Source organism: Podarcis bocagei (genome assembly GCF_964188305.1).
Source record: "Podarcis bocagei genome assembly, chromosome: 8".
Taxonomy (NCBI): domain Eukaryota; kingdom Metazoa; phylum Chordata; class Lepidosauria; order Squamata; family Lacertidae; genus Podarcis; species Podarcis bocagei.
Window position 1 is genome coordinate 76011851 of NC_138133.1, and position 19766 is coordinate 76031616.

Consider the following 19766-nt stretch of genomic DNA (forward strand, 5'->3'; position numbering starts at 1 on the left):
GAGCGCCGCAACCCCAGAGTTGTCCGCGAGTGGACTTAACGGTCAGTTTCTTTACATTTACCTTTCAGGAAGAGAAAGCTGCTTATAGCTATCAACAGCAGAATTACAACACTGAACATTACTGGAGTTGTGTACTAATGTGTCAACCCTCCCACAAATAAAAACCAAAACAGCCCAATGGAGACTAAACCTAGTCTTTGGGCACTGGGCACTGCTTGACGTGGACATGAATACCAGTGAGGGAAGAAGTATTATCAGTGATATTTGTTTATTGTAGGACCATCTTGCCCCAAGGATATTACATGATAAAACTTGACACAGGTGATACAACTGGGGGTGGGGAGAAAGATGATGGGCAAGGGCAAGCAGTGGATTTAATAACACTTGATTCTTTCTTAATAACCTGTGGTGCCGTACAGAGTAAAATTAAAAGAAAGCCTGCCTGCCGGGCCAAAATCTAGGAAGTCTATTAACAATTTAATAATAAACAAACATGCCTTTGAGCATTACAGAGCAAATCTCCCTCCTTTGCTGGCTGAAATTAAACGAAAGGTTTCCAGGTGACACAGCATAGCTTTCAGTATGGTAGGAAACCTAGAACCTACTTATGGATATTATTATAATCTTGTTGCTGGCATCTTTAATAATGATGATTTTTTTTTATACTCCCCTACCTGCCTCATTATTAACACTAATAACTATCTCTCTTATACTCCCCATCCCACCCGCACTGTCTGCCTCTTTATTAATACAATATTCCTTAATTTCCAGACTCACCTACACTGACTATTTCATTAACATCAGTTTAACTAATAACCTTCCTCACATTCCTCTACCCACTGGCACTGGCTGCCTCATTATTTCATTTATCTGCTTGCCCCTTTGTTTCGCCAAAGCGACTGACAGCCAAGCCGATCCGCCAAGCCCCTCCCCTGTCCACAGATACATTAAACCCAAGTTGGGGGCGGGGGCGAAAGGCATTAAAAACATTCCACCCACTTCTAAATAATAACATTTCTTACATTCCCCTGACCTGCCTCTTTATTAGGAATGCTGATATTTCTTAAAACTTCCCATACTATCCTGCTTCTTTATGGATATATTCTTTCTTATATCCCTCGACCCACCTAAACTGCTTCCCTCACCGTGTCGTTCAGCGATCTACTAAACGTGTTAGCTGCTTCGTCATGCCAAACCGAGTTACAGCCAGCCAACACATAAACACATTAAAGCTAAAATTTGGGGTGTGTGTTAAAGAAATGCATTAAAAACACCCCACCTCTAAATAATTAACCATAATAACTAAATTCTCCTCTATTCCCCACCCACACTGCTTGTCTATACTAATATACTAAGTAATATACCCCGCTACTTTATTATTATTAATAATTATTAATTAATAATAACTAAATTCTCCTCTATTCCCCACCCACACTGCTTGTCTATACTAATATACTAAGTAATATACCCCGCTACTTTATTATTAATAATTATTAATTAATAATAACTAAATTCTCTTCTATTCCCCACCCACACTGCCCATTAATATACTATTCTCTATACTTATATACTAATTAAAACACCCCGCTACTTTATTATTAATAATTAATTAATTAATTAATTAATTAATTGTAACTAAATTATCTTCTATTCCCCACCCGGGCTGCCCATTAATATACTATTGTAAATTCTCATATACCCCGCTGCTTTATTACCACCCAGGATAATACGTCATCTGCTTTATGCTCCCAGACCCACCAACACAACCCCCTGAGGGGAGACCCTCCGCTTCCGTTTCCGGGAGGGACACTGGACGGCCAAGGGGAGGATACGTCGTCCCTCCCGGAAGCGGAAGTAGCGTCACGGCGCCGTCGCGAGCGCGCCTCACCCCCGCCCCCCCCGTTCCCTTCCGTCGCTTTTCATCCGTGGCGCGCTCTCTGCCCGGCTGCTCTGTACCGGAAGCGGAAGGAAGCGTCTCCTCCCCTCTCGCGGCGGCGGCCTCTCGGTTCTCCCGGCCCGGAAAGCGCTGGAGTACGCCGGGCTGGCCGGTACGGAAGGAGGCTCGTCTAGGTGCCCCTGAATGTGGGTTGGTGGCTGCTGCTGCTGCTCTGGGCCAAGGGTCCCGAATCCTTTAATCAGGTGCAGAACCGTAGAGAAAGCGCAGAGAAATATAACCCTGCTGGCTGTGGCACACACACGTGTATGCATGCCTTGACGTCCCGTTTTTTGTGGGTTTTTAATAATAATATTATAATAATTTATTATTTATACCCCGCCCATCTGGCTGAGTTTCCCCAGCCACTCTGGGCAGCTCCCAAGCAAATGTTAAAAACAGTACAATATTAAATATTAAAAACTTCCCTGAACAGGGCTGCCTTCACATGTCTTTTAAAGATAGGATAGCTGCTTATTTCCTTCACATCTGAAGGGAGGGTGTTCCACAGGGAGGGCGCCACTACCGAGAAGGCCCTCTGTCTGGTTCCCTGTAACCTCACTTCTCGCAACGAGGGAACCGCCAGAAGGCCCTCGGAGCTGGACCTCAGTGTCCGGGCTGAACGATGGGGGTGGAGATGCTCCTTCAGGTATACAGGACCGAGGCCGTTTTGGTTTTTTTAACCTCTCCTTCCTCCACACAGCAGCAAACATGTCCACCCCTCCCCTGGCTGGAGCAGGGATATCCGCCGGGCCGTTTTCGGGGCCCCAATCCCAGGCCGCTCGGGAGGTGAACACGGCTTCGCTGTGCCGCATCGGGCAAGAGACGGTGCAGGACATTGTGCTTCGCACCATGGAGATCTTCCAGCTGTTGAGGAACATGCAGGTGGGCAGCAGTAGGCGAAGAAACCTGTCTCTCTCTTCCTCACAAACAACACACATACACATCCAGTGTCTTCCCCCATCCACTTGAATGCTCTCGGAATGGGGTCAAATATAGAGGAGGAAATGCAAGCAAATTGCAAGGTGGTATGGAAAGAGTTTGGGCACCTGAAAGGGAGGAGTTGGCTCTGAGGCACTGTGTTGGCCAAGTACTTGTAATATAAAGACAGAAACACTTTAATATTTAAAGTGTACAAAGAATGGTTCAAATTGATACAGATACAAGAACAAGACAAGCAGATAAAAGTTATAGTTGGCACTAAGTGGCCTGCAGCAATGACGACAGTAACTCTCTGCAAATTCTTCTCAGGATACTTTTTTTATTCCAGTATGGAATAAATGTCCTGCGTTGCTTGCTAAATAAACTCAACACTCCTTTAGCTCTGTACACCTTGAGGATAGCAGGGAATGTTCTACTTTGGTTACTCTGAATTTTTTTAAACAGTTCAATATTTTTACTGGATACGCCAATTTATACCTAATACCTGGAAAGTACATTTTAAAAAAAATATTTCAGAAATGCAGAATATTTTCCCTGGAATGTATTGCTCCCTGAGATATTGTTTATATACCATCCTAGGAAAGATTTCTGTCACCAGATTCTTTACTTGCAGAATAATATTCTTTCCTCATAATTGATTAAAAATGGCCTTGCAAAAGCCTTCAATCCTTAGCGTACTAAAACAGACGTAAATTCCACTCATTTCGGTGGGACTCACTTTGCTGTAACAAGTTTAGAACAGAACCAAAACTTTACAGTTTTATGGAGAATATGAGCTGGAATGAAGTACCTGGCTACCTCTGTTCTGTACTTTGTGTGTTCCAGAAATCTCACGAAATTTATGTACACAATAGCTGATTCACATAGAGGATAAAAGTAAATAAATGAAAACAATATTGAACTAGTTGGAACAAGTACTGCAGTTAGCATTAATGGTTGGGGGGAGGTGTTTGCAAGAAATATGCATCTCTGTAATTGTTTAGATTTTTCAGTGTAGATGAAATGTAACCGTAGATTTCATTCATTCCCCCTCCAGCTTCCAAATGGTGTCACCTATCATACAGGCACATATCAAGACAGATTAGGGAAGCTTCAAGAACATCTGCGTCAGCTTGCAATACTTTTTAGGAAACTCAGATTGGTCTATGACAAATGCAATGAAAACTGTGCAGGACTTGAAACTGTTCCAATAGAGGTAAGTGGAGGAGAGGTAAAGATATTTAGATCATGCTGTATATATTTCAGTAAGTCAGAAACATGGTGAGAGATCCAGTTGTAACCGCTTGCTTGACAGTTGTGCAACAGGGCATCTGTTTTCTCTTCTCCCACCTTCCTCACTCCCAACCCATAGTATGTCTCCAAAACCTGTTCCAGGGGGGTCCTCCAATCTCCAGAGCAGGAGATGCTGCAGGGGACAAGAGGAAGCTCTGTAACAAACTGGATGCCTACTTGTGTGTCGCTGGATCTTTCCCATTCTGTGGACCACTTTCTCTGGTTTCATGCTTGAACCAGTGCATTTTAGAATTCCTCTTTTCTGTTTATGCCCCTTGGATGTGAGGGGAAATGTTTCATAGAGCATATTTTTAACCCTTTTGAGATCTTTCCCAGCCTGCATCTGTATTGGAATTGTTTTAAAGGTGCTTTAAAGCTGTTTGATCTCTTCTTTTTATCTGCCCAAGGCTTCTTTGGAAAGAAGGGTGGGATATAAATTTCATAAATAAGAATTAGTATTAAGCATTTGCACAAGAGTAGCTGTCTTCAGTTTTTAAGATGTCCAGCGACAAATAAATAAAATAGAAATGTGATTTTAAAAAGCTAGTGTTTCTGTAATTTCATATTAATCTTGGCTGACAAGTTTTAGGGCATGCTTTTTCATTCGTGGTTCTATGAAAAGCTCTCAGTATATTTTATAGAGCGTGTTTTATACAGCAGCTTTGTTAACCTTTGCAGCAACTCATTCCTTATGTCGAGGAGGATGGCTCTAAGCATGACGATCGAGGAGCAGCCAGCCAGCTTCTCTTTGCTAGTGAAGAGAGAAGGGAAATCATGGAAGTGAACAAGGTAATAGTTGATACAATTTGCGTGCAGCAGAGTTCCTATCAGAAGCTTTCTTTATTAGTTTGCCTGTACAGCCTTAAACATACTTCTGAGTCACGGAAAAGAAATAGCGCCAGATTCAATTAAATACCTGTGGTAGTGAAAGCCAGCGCAACTGTCATGCCAGCACTGGAGGAGGAAAAAACTTAAAACATGTAGCAGAGATTCCAAAAAATAGACCAGAGGCAATTGTGCTTCATCCAGCAGAGCTTTACTGGTACTGAAGGCAAATGAGCATAAATGGTCACAAATCTAAAACATTCAGGATTGGCACAGTCCATAAAAATCCAGTTGCAGCACTTGCAATAAAACTTACAAACTTATAATAAGACTAAATCTTAACACTATAGCATACAGAAACAGAACATAAGAACAAGGAGAGATAGAAGAGAAAGTGAGTGAAGCCCAGGCACCTCCTGGCCCTATAGTCAGTGCAACCTTGGCAGAAAGATAACAGTAACAGTTTAAACCATCTGTACTCAGCTCCCCAGAGAAATAACCCAAACATCAGAAACCTTCTTCCTGTTTTTCTCACATAGTACATACGTACATAATTTTATTACGGTCAAAGACCAGCTCGAAAAGCACAACTGGGACAGCTTTCACCAGAATAAAAAATACATTTAAAACATTTGTACAACAACACCTTAAAGATTAAAATCTGAGATAAACGCATATACACATAAAGACCTAAAATTTGGGCTACCATACAAATTGGCCCTGCCACCATGGAGGCCAGCTTCGACTGTTTTCCTAGTGAACTAATTTGTTTCAGGGGGTGGTCTGCACCTACAAATCTGCGCACAGAATCTGGCGACCATCCAGGTCGTCTTGTGGTCTTTGCCTAAGAGGAGAGAATTGAGTTTAGACTTATCCAAAAGGTTAGCAAGCCTCTCCAGCTGAGGGTCAGTGGTGTATCTGCGTATCTCGTCATAAAAGGGACATCTAAAAAATAAATGCTCTGGGCTTCCTATTTCCTCTAATGGTGAGGCGCAAAGTCTCACATAGTAATAAAACTTCTTTCACAAAGAGAAGAAACCTTCTAGAACCCTCTTGAACTAATCAGAATAGGAAAGATCTCTACACACCGGATCAATACTTTCTGTGCTAAGAAATGCAAACTGACAGCAACAAGCCCAGCTAGAGCTTCCCCACTCTCCTCCCCCAGCACCCCCCATTGGCTTGTGGTCAGAAGAACCCCCAGAACAGCATGTGGGGAGTGGGGAGGAAGAAGAGGGGAGATTGCTCCATCAGTACAAGCATTTCTGCTTGCCAGACAGAACAGTTAGCTTAATGCAACATTGAATTCTGTCCATAGGGTTACAGCCAATGCTCATCCTACTCAGAGTAGGCCCGTTGGAATTGATGAACATAATGTAGTTATGCTGATTAATGCCAATGGATCGACTCTGAGTAAGTCTTACACTGGATACAACCCATGGGGTGGTATTTGCTAGTCCTACAGAATATAGACCCATTGAAGTTGTTGTTGTTTATTGAATTTATATAACACCCTATACCCGGAGGTCTCAGTTAATAAGTTAATAAACATGACCAACTTAGGTCTGCTAATTTGCAGTGGGTCTACTCAGAGTAAAACTTAATTGAATGCCACCTAAATCTTAACAAATTACTAACTTTTTTGTTTTAACCAAGTTGTTGCTCATCACTATCTCTTTGCTCCAGATAGCTGTGATTTTGGCTTGTGTAGAAAAAAATGCATCAGTCCTTATTTTCTGGCATTGTAGCCTATTTGAAAGGAACGTTGTAGTTGAATGTTTGCCTGTGGGACAAAAGCTGAGCTGTCACCAGCAACTCTAATTGTGTCCCTTGCCTAACCTGTCATGTTAGTTTTCTGAAACAGACATTCTCATTCCTATATATAGTTATTTCACTTAATATCTAGAGGCTGAGAAGCAGCTACTTTAGGAAGGGCACGTGTGCTTCTTAAAAATGGCGAATAACAATATCTGCAGTTTTTGTCAAGGATGCTTTAGTTGAGATTCCTGCATTTCAGGAGGTTGGACCAGATCACCCGAAGGGTCCCTTCCAACTCTACAGTTCTATGATTCTGTGCTCCTGGAACATTGAGCCACTTCTTGCAATCCAAAGACTTCTGTCCAGGCCGCAGGCAACCATATTCAAACTTTTGGCTGGGGTGGTGCAGTCTTTATCACAGGTTCATAGAATCATAGAATCATAGAGTTGGAAGAGACCACAAGGGCCATCGAGTCCAACCCCCTGCCAAGCAGGAAACACCATCAGAGCACTCCTGACATATGGTTGTCAAGCCTCTGCTTAAAGACCTCCAAAGTAGGAGACTCCACCACACTCCTTGGCAGCAAATTCCACTGTCGAACAGCTCTTACTGTCAGGAAGTTCTTCCTAATGTTTAGGTGGAATCTTCTTTCTTGTAGTTTGGATCCATTGCTCCGTGTCCGCTTCTCTGGAGCAGCAGAAAACAACCTTTCTCCCTCCTCTATGTGACATCCTTTTATATATTTGAACATGGCTATCATATCACCCCTTAACCTCCTCTTCTCCAGGCTAAACATGCCCAGCTCCCTTAGCCGTTCCTCATAAGGCATCGTTTCCAGGCCTTTGACCATTTTGGTTGCCCTCCTCTGGACACGTTCCAGTTTGTCAGTGTCCTTCTTGAATTGTGGTGCCCAGAACTGGACACAGTACTCCAGGTGTGGTCTGACCAGAGCAGAATACAGTGGCACTATTACTTCCCTTGATCTAGATGCTATACTCCTATTGATGCAGCCCAGAATTGCATTGGCTTTTTTAGCTGCCGCGTCACACTGTTGGCTCATGTCAAGTTTGTGGTCAACCAAGACTCCTAGATCCTTTTCACATGTACTGCTCTCAAGCCAGGTGTCACCCATCTTGTATTTGTGCCTCTCATTTTTTTTGCCCAAGTGCAATACTTTACATTTCTCCCTGTTAAAATTCATTTTGTTTGTTTTTGCCCAGTTCTCTAATCTGTCAAGGTCGTTTTGAAGTGTGATCCTGTCCTCTGGGGTGTTAGCCACCCCTCCCAGTTTGGTGTCATCTGCAAATTTGATCAGGATGCCCTTGAGTCCATCATCCAAGTCGTTGATAAAGATGTTAAATAAGACCGGGCCCAAGACAGAACCCTATGGCACCCCACTAGTCACTCTTCTCCAGGATGAAGAGGAACCATTGATGAGCACCCTTTGGGTTCGGTCAGTCAGCCAGTTACAAATCCACTGAGTGGTAGCAGAGTCAAGACCGCATTTTACCAGCTTCTTTACAAGAATATCATGGGGCACCTTGTCAAATGCCTTGCTGAAATCAAGATAGGCTATATCCACTGAGTTCCCTTCATCTACCAGGCTTGTAATTCTGTCAAAAAATGAGATCAGGTTAGTCTGACATGACTTATTTTTCAGAAATCCATGCTGACTATTGGTGATCACAGCATTCCTTTCTAGGTGCTCACAGACTGTTTGCTTAATGATCTGCTCCAGAATCTTCCCTGCTATTGATGTCAGACTGACTGGGCGGTAATTATTTGGGTCCTCTCTTTTCCCCTTTTTGAAAATAGGGACAACATTTGCCCTCCTCCAGTCTGCCGGGACTTCGCCTGTTCTCCAGGATTTCTCGAAGATGACTGCCAGTGGTTCTGAGATCACATCTGCCAGTTCTTTTAATACTCTTGGATGCAGTTCATCTGGCCCTGGAGACTTGAATACATCTAAACTAGCCAAATATTCTTGTACTGTCTCCTTAGTTATTCTGGGCTGTGTTTCCTTTGCTGAATCATTTGCTCCAAATTCTTCAGGTCGGGCATTGTTTTCTTTATCGGAGAAGACTGAGGCAAAGAAGGCATTGAGGAGTTCAGCCCTTTCTGTGTCCCCTGTTTGCATTTCACCATCTTCTCCTCTGAGTGACCCCACTGTTTCTTTGTTCTTCCTTTTGCTACGAACATACCCATAAAAGCCTTTTTTGTTGCTTTTAACCTCTCTAGCAAGCCTGAGTTCATTCTGTGCTTTAGCTTTTCTGACTTTGTGTCTACACGTGCTGGCTATTTGTTTGAATTCCTCTTTGGTGGTTTCCCCCCTTTTCCATTTTTTGTACACATCCTTTTTTAATCTTAATTCAGTTAAAAGTTCTTTAGATAGCCACCCTGGCTTCTTTAGGCACCTTCCATGTTTCCGTCTCATTGGTATTGCCTGACGTTGTGCTTTTACTATCTCCCTCTTAACAAACTCCCAGCCATCATGAACTCCCTTTCCTTTTAGTATTGCTGTCCATGGGATCTCACCCAGCACTTCCCTAAGTTTTATGAAGTCGGCTTTCTTAAAGTCAAGAAATTGAGTCCTAGTATGCTTGGCTGCTCCTTTCCGCTGTATAGTAAACTTCAGAAGAGCATGATCACTCGCGCCTAATGATCCTTCCACTTCTACCCCACTAACCAGGTCATCAACATTGGTTAGGACCAGATCTAAAATGGCTGTTCCTCTTGTTGCTTCTCCCACTTTCTGGACAATGAAGTTGTCTGCAAGGCCAGTGAGGAATCTGTTTGACTTTATGCTCTTGGCTGAGTTTGACGTCCAACAAATATCCGGGTAATTGAAGTCCCCCATTACTACTATCTCCCTTCCTTTTGCATGCTTGGCCATCTGTTCCAGGAAGGCATCATCTATGTCCTCCGTTTGGCTTGGGGATCTATAGTAAACTCCCACAATGAGGTCTCTGTTATTCTTCTCTCCCTTAATTTTGACCCAAATGCTCTCACTTTGGCTTTGAGGTTCTAAATCTTGGATCTCTTCACAGGTATACACATCCCTGACATATAACACCACTCCTCCTCCTTTCTTGTCTGGTCTGTTTCTCTGAAATAGATTGTATCCCCCCATTATTACATTCCAATCGTGGGACTTATCCCACCAGGTTTCAGTGATGCCTATTATGTCATATTTAGTTTGCTGTACCAAGAGCTCAAGCTCATCTTGTTTATTTCCCATGCTTTGCGCATTAGTGTACAGACATTGAAGTCCATTAATCATTCCCCCGTGTCTCTTATTTAAGGATTTTTTCCTCGCACCACTAGGTCCGCGTGCTGTTTGCTCCATTTGGTCTATGACATTTGGATGATCATCTTCATTAATTGATAGACTCCTACCTTCAGGAGCACTGTCTCCCTCCCCCACATTAGTCAGTTTAAAGCCCTCCTGATGAGGTTTCTGAGATTTTTGGCAAAAACATTTCTCCCAACCGTTGTGAGGTGCAGCCCATCACTTGCCAGAAGTCCATCTTCAAGAAACTGCAGTCCGTGATCTAAGAATCCAAACCGTTCCTGTTTACACCATTTGCGAAGCCAGCTGTTCACTTCCACTATTTTCCCCTCTCTCCCTGGGCCACGTCGTTCAACTGGGAGGACAGACGAGATGACAATTTGTGCATTTAGTTGCTTCAATTTCCTGCCGAGAGCCTCGTAGTCTCTTTTGATCTTCTGGAGGCTATTGCTTGCAGTGTCATTGGTTCCCACATGAACCAAGAGGAAGGGGTATTTGTCAGTGGGTTTTATGATTCCTTGCAGTCGTTCAGTTACATCTTGGATCTTAGCCCCGGGGAGACAGCACACTTCCCGAGACATCTTGTCAGGCCCACAGATCACTGCTTCTGTTCCCCTCAGTAGGGAATCCCCTATCACCACTACACGCCTCCTCTTGGGTTTGGTCGGGGTTCTTCCGTGAGCTGTCCGTTCCAAGGTCGCCTGCACATTCCCTGAGGACTGACTTTGCTGCTCGTCTTCATATACCTGATCGACTGAAATGAGGGAGAGATCCTCAAATGGAGTCTGCTCTTCGTCTTCCATGCTAGGGGAGAGGACCTCAAAGCGATTGTGTATTTCTAAACAATCAGAGTGAACCCTGGGCCTCCTACTTCTTTGAGTCACGTTTCTCCATATATCTGGCTCCTGTGTTGATGAACTAGCCTCCTTCTCAGGGGAGTCCCCTGTCTCCTCCTTGGTGGGGACGGTGTGCTCTGTTGCTTCCAAGAAGAGCTCCAGCTCTCTAATTCTTTGGAGCGTAGCTACACGTTCCTCCAGTTGCTGGACTTTGTCTTTTAAAAGGGCAATCAACATGCAATTGCTGCAGGTGAAGCTGCCTGCAACCTTTTGCAAGATGGCAAACATTGCGCAGGAATCGCAGGCGACTGCAGCTGTTCCCTCCCCTTCCATCTTGAGATCGTGTTGTTGGGGGTGGCTACAGAGGTCCTCCATCATAAAAAGCTTGAAGACAGGACAAATAACTTCGCCCACAAAAAAAAACAAAAAACCTAGGTCTCCCCCAACAAACGTTTGAGACTAGCTCCCCTAAATCTAAAAGATCGATATAACTGCCCTACAAACTCTGATAAGCTCCTCCCACAGCTAATCCCCTGCCTCAACAGAAACCCTGCCCCCTCTGACCTTTACACAGGGAAAACAGCTAATCAGCCACAAGAAACACACACACAAGAAAACCCTTTTTGCTCCTTCTTCTACTGCTGCCCTACAAACTCTGATAAGCTCCTCCCACAGCTAATCCCCTGCCTCAACAGAAACCCTGCCCCCTCTGACCTTTACACAGGGAAAACAGCTAATCAGCCACAAGAAACACACACACACAAGAAAACCCTTTTTGCTCCTTCTTCAACTGCTGCCCTGCAAACTCCTGGAAGTTAGCTGCTGAAACTGGAAGCATGAGCCTCAAATACATACTGTGTTAGCCAAGCAAAGGCCAGACCAATCCACAGGCAGATGGTGTGCAAAGGGGTGTTTTTTGAGATGGTCCTTCTGTGAACTTAGGAGTCTGCTGGAACATTCTTTACAGCCTGGTTCTACGATTGGGAGGTAAACAGTGAGAGTCAGAAGTATTGGCGGTTGCATAGGGCTGCTAGGTCCTTGCCCAGGACTGTCCTTTTAGCTTTAAATGCTCTGATATACAGCAGGTAGATCCTGCCTGTTCCTCATCCATCCTCCTCCCTACTTGCTTGCAGGGGTGGGTTTTTTCAGACAAAAGCAGGAGGGAAAGAAGGATGAGCAAGGAGGGCAGTATAGGAAGGGAATCAGAGCAGCTAGCCTCTCTCTCAATGGTGTGGAGCATTTAAAATTACATTTACAACCTCTGGGTGGGCAATTGGCATCCCTATTGGGGGACAGCCTTCCTCCCATAAGGAAGAACAACACAAGGTCAGTGGCCTTTGTTCACCAATGACAATTGTTCCATGCTTATATTAGTAAGTAGTTGTTAACAACATTTTATTTTAAGTGTTGCCTAATGCAAAATGCTTCTAGGCAGCGTACAGTTAAAACAAAAATTTGCAATACCACAAATTGAATTTTAAAATTGCATGCATAAGAAACATCCTACCAGTCGTTCCCATGATCCGTTGACCTGAGATTCCTTTGTTTTAATGAGACTGCTTTCTTGCATATTTTAATTATGGGTGTTTATATTTTAATGCTTTCGCAATTGGTTTTTATGCCTGTAAACTGCTTAGAAGCCTATCTGGGCATTAAATAGCATTTAAATTAATAAGTAAATAATGAAACAAACATCAATAACAAAATCTCAGTTTAAACAAAGTCTGTAATAAGACACACAGAAGCAGCAGTCCCAGTAAGCCATATTAAACATGGGCTAGGAGAAGATGTTAAAACACCCAAAACACTAAAACAACTACTATGGGTACTAAACGTCTGGAAACCACTGAAGAATCTGGGAGTAGGGGAAGCCTTTGCATGGTGGCAAAAAATAAATAAATTGTAATGTGGGTGCCAGATGAGTTTCCTTGGAGGGCTCATTTCAAAGGCTGGCGGGAGTCCACCACTGAGAATACTTCTTTTGTTGCCACTCTCTGAATTTCAGCAGGAAGAGGCACCTGGAAAAGGGCCTCTATAGATTACCTTAAAAGGGACACGGGTGGCACTGTGGTCTAAACCACTGAGCCTAGGGCTTGCCAATCGAATCCCCATGATGGGGTGAGCTCCCGTTGCTCGGTCCCTGCTCCTGCCAACCTAGCAGTTTGAAAGCACGTTCTACTCTCAAGGACACCTTAAAAAGGGAGGAAAATTGTCAAGACAACTCAAGGTTTATTGCCTCCTACAGCACACATATTCCCTCACCCCTTTGCTCTAAAAAATTGCTGCAGGGGCTTTATTCCAAGTTGCAATAGCTGAATGGTAACTAAGCCTAGTGATTAGAAAGAGCCTTTCCAACAGATATCAAGGCACAGAACTCCTTTGAACATTTGATGCCAAGTCAGGACGAACTTGGGTGCATAGCTGTGAAGGCATCCTCTCTGTAAGTAGATGTTCCATCCAGCGCCTTGTCTTATGGAGCTGCAGTTTCCGGTATAGAAAAAATGATAATGTTGGAAAGAGAGATAGAAATTTGTAGAATGCTGGACGTAGGCTTTCGTGTGAGATGGGGAGTTAGTACTTTAATACACTGTTGGAAATTGGAAATAGGAACCGGAGATTAAAAGCTCAGTAAGAACAACTTATATTTGATGCTATCGCAGATGTACAAGTGGGGTGCAAGGGCTCAGGGATGGCTGGCTGGCTCAGCAGCAACAACACTGGAGGGTGATGGTGAAGAACAGACTGCTCATGAGTCAACAGAATGACAGTGGCGCAAAAGGTCACTGCTGACAAACAGAAAAAGGATTCAAAGCAGAGCTGCAGGAAAGGCAAAGGGACTTGAATGCCAACTATTTGAGGACAGGCTAAAGGCGTGATCCAGCATCTGCTTCCCTGTGTTGGCCATGATGTCATCCTCTTAAGGCACTTCAGCTGTGTTTGAGGAAAGTTCTTGAGGACTCGCTAATTCATCAAGGCATTGACTATACCCAGTGAATCTTCAAGTACTAACGGTCAGGATCCCCAACTAAAATGATTTAGTTAAGATCCTGGATGAGAAGCTGGGAGCATTCTGCCCTGTGATCAATCACCATTCCCTTGCAGTTTACAAAGGGAGGCCTGCTTCCCAGGCGCAAGTGCTGCCTTGTCAAGGATTTGCTGCTATAGCAGCGTTTGTACCGCTACAAGCAAATAGATGAACTGTGCAAAGCAGGGTGGCTCCCTTCAGTCCTCTGTAATGATGGTCTGTAACGATGGGGCATGTGCTATGGCGGATCTCTTCTTCAGATGGATCCCCCCCCCCCTTTGCCCTTTCTCTGCTCCCTTTTCTTTTGCACTTTCAGGATGTGCAAGTGAGTTGAGTTCTCTGGCAGTTCCTGATTAGGTTACTGTGTTCAGCGGTTTGTGTGGGACAACTTGTAATGCCCACCCAGACTCTAGTCCATGCCAGGCATTTGGTATGTGTTTGCAGAATTTAGCGTTGCATGAGTGTAAAGAACTTCTTCCGCTGCTGTGAATAAGGGCAGTTTTGTGCTTTCTTGTGCAGTGGAATAGTGAAAATACTGAATCTGACTTTTTGGTCACCTAGCCCAGTGTTTTCTGCTATTGACTTGTAGTCCATGGACTAAGGCAGAGGTTTCTCCCCGGCCTGGACTGTCTGTCTTGCTAACTTTAGCCTTGCTAGACAGCCCCACCCCAACTTCACCTCACAGCTTTGCATCAGTGTTGCATGTGTTTTGTGTCCCTGATGGAACACTTCAGAGCACCATAGGAAGCTGCCTTAGACCAATTGGTCCATATAACTCATTATTACTACAAGGACAGGCAGCGGCGCTCCAGGGTTCCAGACAAGGGACATTCCATGCCCTACCTGGAGATGACAGGGATTGAGCCTGTGACCTTCGACATGCAAGGCAGATGTTCTGCCATTCAACCTCAGCTCATCAAAGCTGTTTAGCCCAATAACCTAAATATCATCCTCCCTTTGGGGGATGAAACCACTCGCCTCTTTCCTCCTAGGCAGAGAATCCCCTGTCCTTGGATCCTCAAGCAACGGGGTGTCTTCTAATCCACTTCCCTGATGCTCAGTTTGTGAATGAGAACTCAGCTAGGTGCCATTTTCCTTTGGGTACATTCTGTATATCTGGCAAATCAGAAGCAGCTGTGAGATACATATATATAAAATGAACCAGCCAGTTTTGCACAAAGGGCTTGAAGCTTCCTTTTTCTTTTTAAAGCATGTGGTATTGGGTGTAACCTGTAATATGGAATATGCTTGAAATGCGTCCAGTGTGGCCTTGGCAGCATCAGTAGCAGCTATGGAGTGCACTGCAGTGCTCAAAAGTGTTTTCTCCACACTGTGTGAACTGTGTTGAGTGTTCCAAAAAAATTAAAAAGCATTGGAAGTTTAAAAGTCACAGCATGGTGGAGAGTTCTTTTTTACAGTCCAGAGAAAATCCCAGAGAGGTATTTTGGAGGCAAAGCCGTGCAGTATGTAGCACTCAGATCTGAAGAGTTGCACCCCGGGAAGCACATTCATCATGCGCAATGTCCCTGAGTTGGCATGGCTCCTATCTTCTACAGCAAATCCACATTGCGCTTGCTAACATAGGAGGCAAAATGCTATTCAGCCAAACCAAGTTGAACTTTATTAGATTCTGGCTGAATAAAAAAAAAAATGGCTCCAGGAGGGGAAAAAATGAGGATTAAATTCTTTATGTCAAAAGGCCTAAGTGACATCACACTGTGAAACAGAAATTGCAAACGCCTCTGTACATACTTGGTGTTCAGTCACCATGAATGTATAGGCAGAGCAATAATTCCTCCTCTTGACAACACTGAAAGCTCTTTGATAAGCCTTTCACAGCCATGTAAAATACAGCTTTGGAGCAACTGTTTTAATTCATGGCAACACCAAGTTATATGCTAGGTTTGCACAAACTGGTGGCTATCAGCTAAAACAATAGGCAAGTGCAGGTGCAAGTTCCTTGTGTTATCAGTGAAGGCACTGGTGGGCAGAATTGGGAGTGCATTAAGTACAAGGCTAAGATTTATTTGCGGACCTCTCGGAGCTTAATAGAATTCAGCACTATTAGACGTTTTCGCTCAAGGGGATTCGTTTCAGCTGTAAATCAAGCTCGAAGTGTATTGGCAAAGCTATTTGGCAAGCTGGCACGGCTCTTTCTCCATGGCTCCACCCACCACTAGCAATCTTCCCAATGCTTGAACATTATTCCTACACATTGTACATTAGCTTCATATCCAAAGACCTGCTCCTCTGGAATCTGGACCTAGGTCTGCTTGCTAATACAATATTGCAAGAAGAATGAGGTGTGTGTTGCCCTTTTCCAATGGCTTTTCATGGAAATGACCTTGTCCGCAGAAGGAAGATGGGGAAGGATGCGCCAAAAGAGAATGTTCCTGTAATGAAATCTCCCCCAATCTGATCTTCTCCACATGTCTTGGACTAGAACACCCATCGGCCCCATTCAGTATAGCCAACTGTCCAGGATGATGAGGGTCGTAATCCAAAACATCCAGATGACAGCAGGTTGGGAGTATCCGCTACAGTGTGCCCTGACTGACTGCTATTTTCTGTCAACATCTGTCCTTAATCTAGGGCCTTCCACCTTGATGTGCTTCTTGTCTTGCCAAATGCAAGGTGGTTCTTTTAAAATGAGATTCAGAAGCAATACAAAACACAAGTGAGTGAGAAGATTAAAGGTTTTATTCTAGACAGCAAGCAATAGATACATACCAAGCAAGCACTTCAGTCTGCCACTTGGAAACCCTCAAGAAGCGGCAAAGTGACTCCCCCAGGTAGCCTGTTTGCACGGCCCCGCGGCCGATCAGTCCGTTCACGAGCTTCTCCAACGCTCTGCCCACAACCATCCGATTTATAGATAGCTAGCCTATGTGGCTTGTCCAGCTGGCTGTGTGCAGATCATTCATTAGCCACCCCCTCCCAGTGCCTCACTTTCTCAAAAAAATGTCCAACATCAAAGAAGGTACCCAGCGCTATCACTTCCTCCCAACTGATTAGGACATTAAAGGCTGTTCTCATGCCATCAAATAATAAGAGACAGGAAGGGGGAAGGAACAGAGGCAGGAAGGGTAACCATGTCAGATACCTAACTCCTCGATATACAATTGTCCATACGCTTCTTTGGCACTAAGTACAGGCACCCCCAGTTTTGCATGTGTTTGTGCATGCGCCGGCCGTTTTTGGACCCAGAAGGGGGCAGGATGGGCTTATGCGCACAATGACTTGGAATGCAACCCCTGCGGCAAATTGGGGGTTTCCTGTAGTAGACCTCTGTGCTGCCCTATGCCCTGCCACCCCACCCCACCCCCCCAATTTAAATTCAGAATATGTAACCTGACTAGACGCCAGTGTTGACAAACTTTTTCTTTCCACAGAAACTGAAACAGAAGAATCAACAGCTGAAGCAAATTATGGATCAATTACGGAATCTCATTTGGGACATAAATGCCATGTTGGCAATGAGAAACTGAAATATGCTTTCCCTCTTTCTCATTATGGCAGCTGATACTATTTGTTGGGCAGGGAAATAAGTATTTTCTGAAAACATAATCCTTTATTCCTCTGCTATTTTCCCCTCCAGTAGTACACATTATTTCCAAAATACCCAAACTTCTGTACAGCCAATGTGTATAAAAATGAGTGTTCTATACAATATTTGCAACCTGTTTGTTAATATTTTTATTATGAATGCTGAAAGAGTTTTTATTAAATGAATGAATTCTGTATAAAATTAAGCTTTATTTTTCAGGCCAGGGTGGACAGCTTGTGTGGATTATTTGGCAACCCACTATTTTACCCTGAATGGCTGGGGCTCTTTTTCAAGGTAAAACCCAAAGAACAGCCGTGTAGAAAGAGAATAGATCTTTGTTCTCGGCTGAAACCATCCACACAGTTTAGGTTTTGTTGTACAAAAATGTAATAAAATACTGCTACCACACCTTTTTCATTGCTCCCTTTTCTTAGCAATTAAACCCAAGGCAGCTGCAACCTGTTCATCTGTAGTACAAACGCAATGCTAATGACTGAAAAGATCCAAAACTCTTAAGAGAAGCCGGACGAAAATATCAAAAGCTGCTTTAGGAGACCAGTTTTATTTTCATGGCTCAATAGATTTTGAACTTTGCAGCTCTACATTTTTCTTGAAAAGGGCTCCCCCTCATGATTTCTGAATGTACCAAATTCCACATGGGTGGTCAAGTTGGTCTACTGCAACAAAAACACCAGGAGCTGTCACATGTTAAATTTAAACAAGATTTATTGCTGCTTAATCTTTTTATGGGCTGGAGTCTATGCTATCAGATGCATGACGCACACTCAAAATCACATACCGTCATAAATCTGTAAGTTTTGAGATGGTATCAGGCTCTTGGTTTCTGAATGTACTTTGAGAAAAAGGCTCTATTATTTAAAAATAACTGAGACTTCATCAAGAAAATACACAGTCTACATACCTCTTGCCGTTTTTGTTCTTGAGTGGGTCGTAGATTGATGCAGGACTCTTTGTTTTTGGATTCTTGACAGAAGGTTTACCTTTTATTTATTTTTGCCAATTTAATTTTTTTAGTTTTCCAAATTTTTAACGAATTCTAATTTAACACTAATTTCAAAATTGACTTTCCACCCCTCTTTCATGGTGCTCCTTTTTCATCACTTCTTTGCTGTTCACAGTAAAATACTTTTTCTGAATTCCTAATACTTTCCCCATCCATTCCTATATTTCCATTGACTGTGTGAAGGATTCCTTTTTAAAGATAGTTAAATCAATACAGGTGGGAATCTGCTAAGACCCACTGCAAATTGCTGGACTACAACCCCCACCATCCATGACCATTGGCCATGTTGGCTTGGGATGATGAGAGTTGAGGTCCAGGAAAACCTGGGTACACAAGGCTGGGGAAGGCTGACTTAGTGGCACGCATCCTTTGAAAACAGAGATTTCATTAGGGCATCATGTCTGATAAACCGAGTCACGGATTAGACACATTTGTAGATGGGTCTTACCTACTTACACAAGAAAACCGTGGATTTGCGCTGGTCACAAACGTAAGAAAGCAGTTAATGGATTGAGGCGTACCTCCTCTTAACTGGGGAAAGCTAGCAGCCAAGGTATTTCTTGCCGAGTTTTTTAAAAAAGAAAATGTGTTAGAAAATTCCCCCCTTTTCTATTTGCAACTAAAGTATATACAAATCAAGCTGTCTAGCTAGTATGCCTTGCCTTTGAGCGCTCTGGGAATTTGTAAACAAACCCAGTGACAGTTAATTCTGTGCAATCCCAAGCATCCCGGGAAGTCGTGAAATAGCAGAGGAAAATAGATGGCTCTTTTTAAAATTACCATTAGATAACTTACTTATTGCTTGCTCCCATGCATGCCTACTCAGAAATAAGTCTCACTGAGTTCAGTGAGATTTACTCCCAAGGAAGCGTACGCCGGATAGCAACTTCTTATGTGTTTCATTTGCTTAATAATGGGATGTGAAAAAGAGAATCTCCTAGGGCATAATTCTGGACTTTAATAAAAAAGTAGCGCCACTGCAGTCAACTGCAATTTTTTGGATTTATGGTAACGTAACCGAGAGCAGAATTTGATCCATTTGTTTATTCAGAAGGCACAGATCTTGCCAGGCAAAGGACAGTGAATTTTCACAAAGTTGTGTTTTAAATGTTAGCAGAATAAATGTGCACAGAGAGCCCTATATATGTAGCTCCTTGACTTGCAGAAGAAATAACGTATGGCCTGCATGCTGATGAGTAGTGTTCATAATTTTAGCGCAGGAGTCTAGATCTCGTGAGCAAAGTTAGTGTACTGATACATTTAGCATGATTTATTGACTTGGATGCATTGGTGTATTAGATTAGGGATGAATGT

General features: G+C 43.4%; 1 protein-coding gene across 7 annotated transcripts; it reads left to right on the top strand.

Moving 5' to 3' along the window:
• The first annotated feature begins 1892 nt into the window (after positions 1-1892).
• On the top strand, positions 1893-17836 carry MED30 (mediator complex subunit 30). 7 transcript variants are annotated; one of them, XM_081205918.1, is made up of 5 exons: positions 1893-2048; positions 2637-2818; positions 3912-4070; positions 4826-4936; positions 16474-17267. In XM_081205918.1, the coding sequence occupies exons 2-5, from the start codon at positions 2645-2647 to the stop codon at positions 16486-16488; spliced, it is 459 nt and encodes a 152-aa protein (XP_081062044.1). In that variant the 5' UTR covers positions 1893-2048; positions 2637-2644; the 3' UTR covers positions 16489-17267. The 7 variants fall into 7 exon arrangements, with proteins under 7 accessions (XP_081062044.1, XP_081062043.1, XP_081062038.1 ...); XM_081205917.1 differs by lacking the exon at positions 16474-17267 and adding an exon at positions 14198-16467; XM_081205912.1 differs by lacking the exon at positions 16474-17267 and adding an exon at positions 17274-17836 and having other exon boundaries at positions 1894-2048.
• The last annotated feature ends 1930 nt before the right edge of the window (positions 17837-19766 follow it).

What these genes read in the sequence shown, in the direction of transcription:
- MED30 (XM_081205912.1), top strand. Translation starts at nt 2,645, where the DNA reads ATGTCCACCCCTCCCCTGGCTGGAGCAGGGATATCCGCCGGGCCGTTT. An exon ending in AGCTGTTGAGGAACATGCAG is followed by an intron (nt 2,819 to 3,911) that starts GTGGGCAGCAGT and finishes TTCCCCCTCCAG; the next exon opens with CTTCCAAATGGTGTCACCTA. An exon ending in TTGAAACTGTTCCAATAGAG is followed by an intron (nt 4,071 to 4,825) that starts GTAAGTGGAGGA and finishes TAACCTTTGCAG; the next exon opens with CAACTCATTCCTTATGTCGA.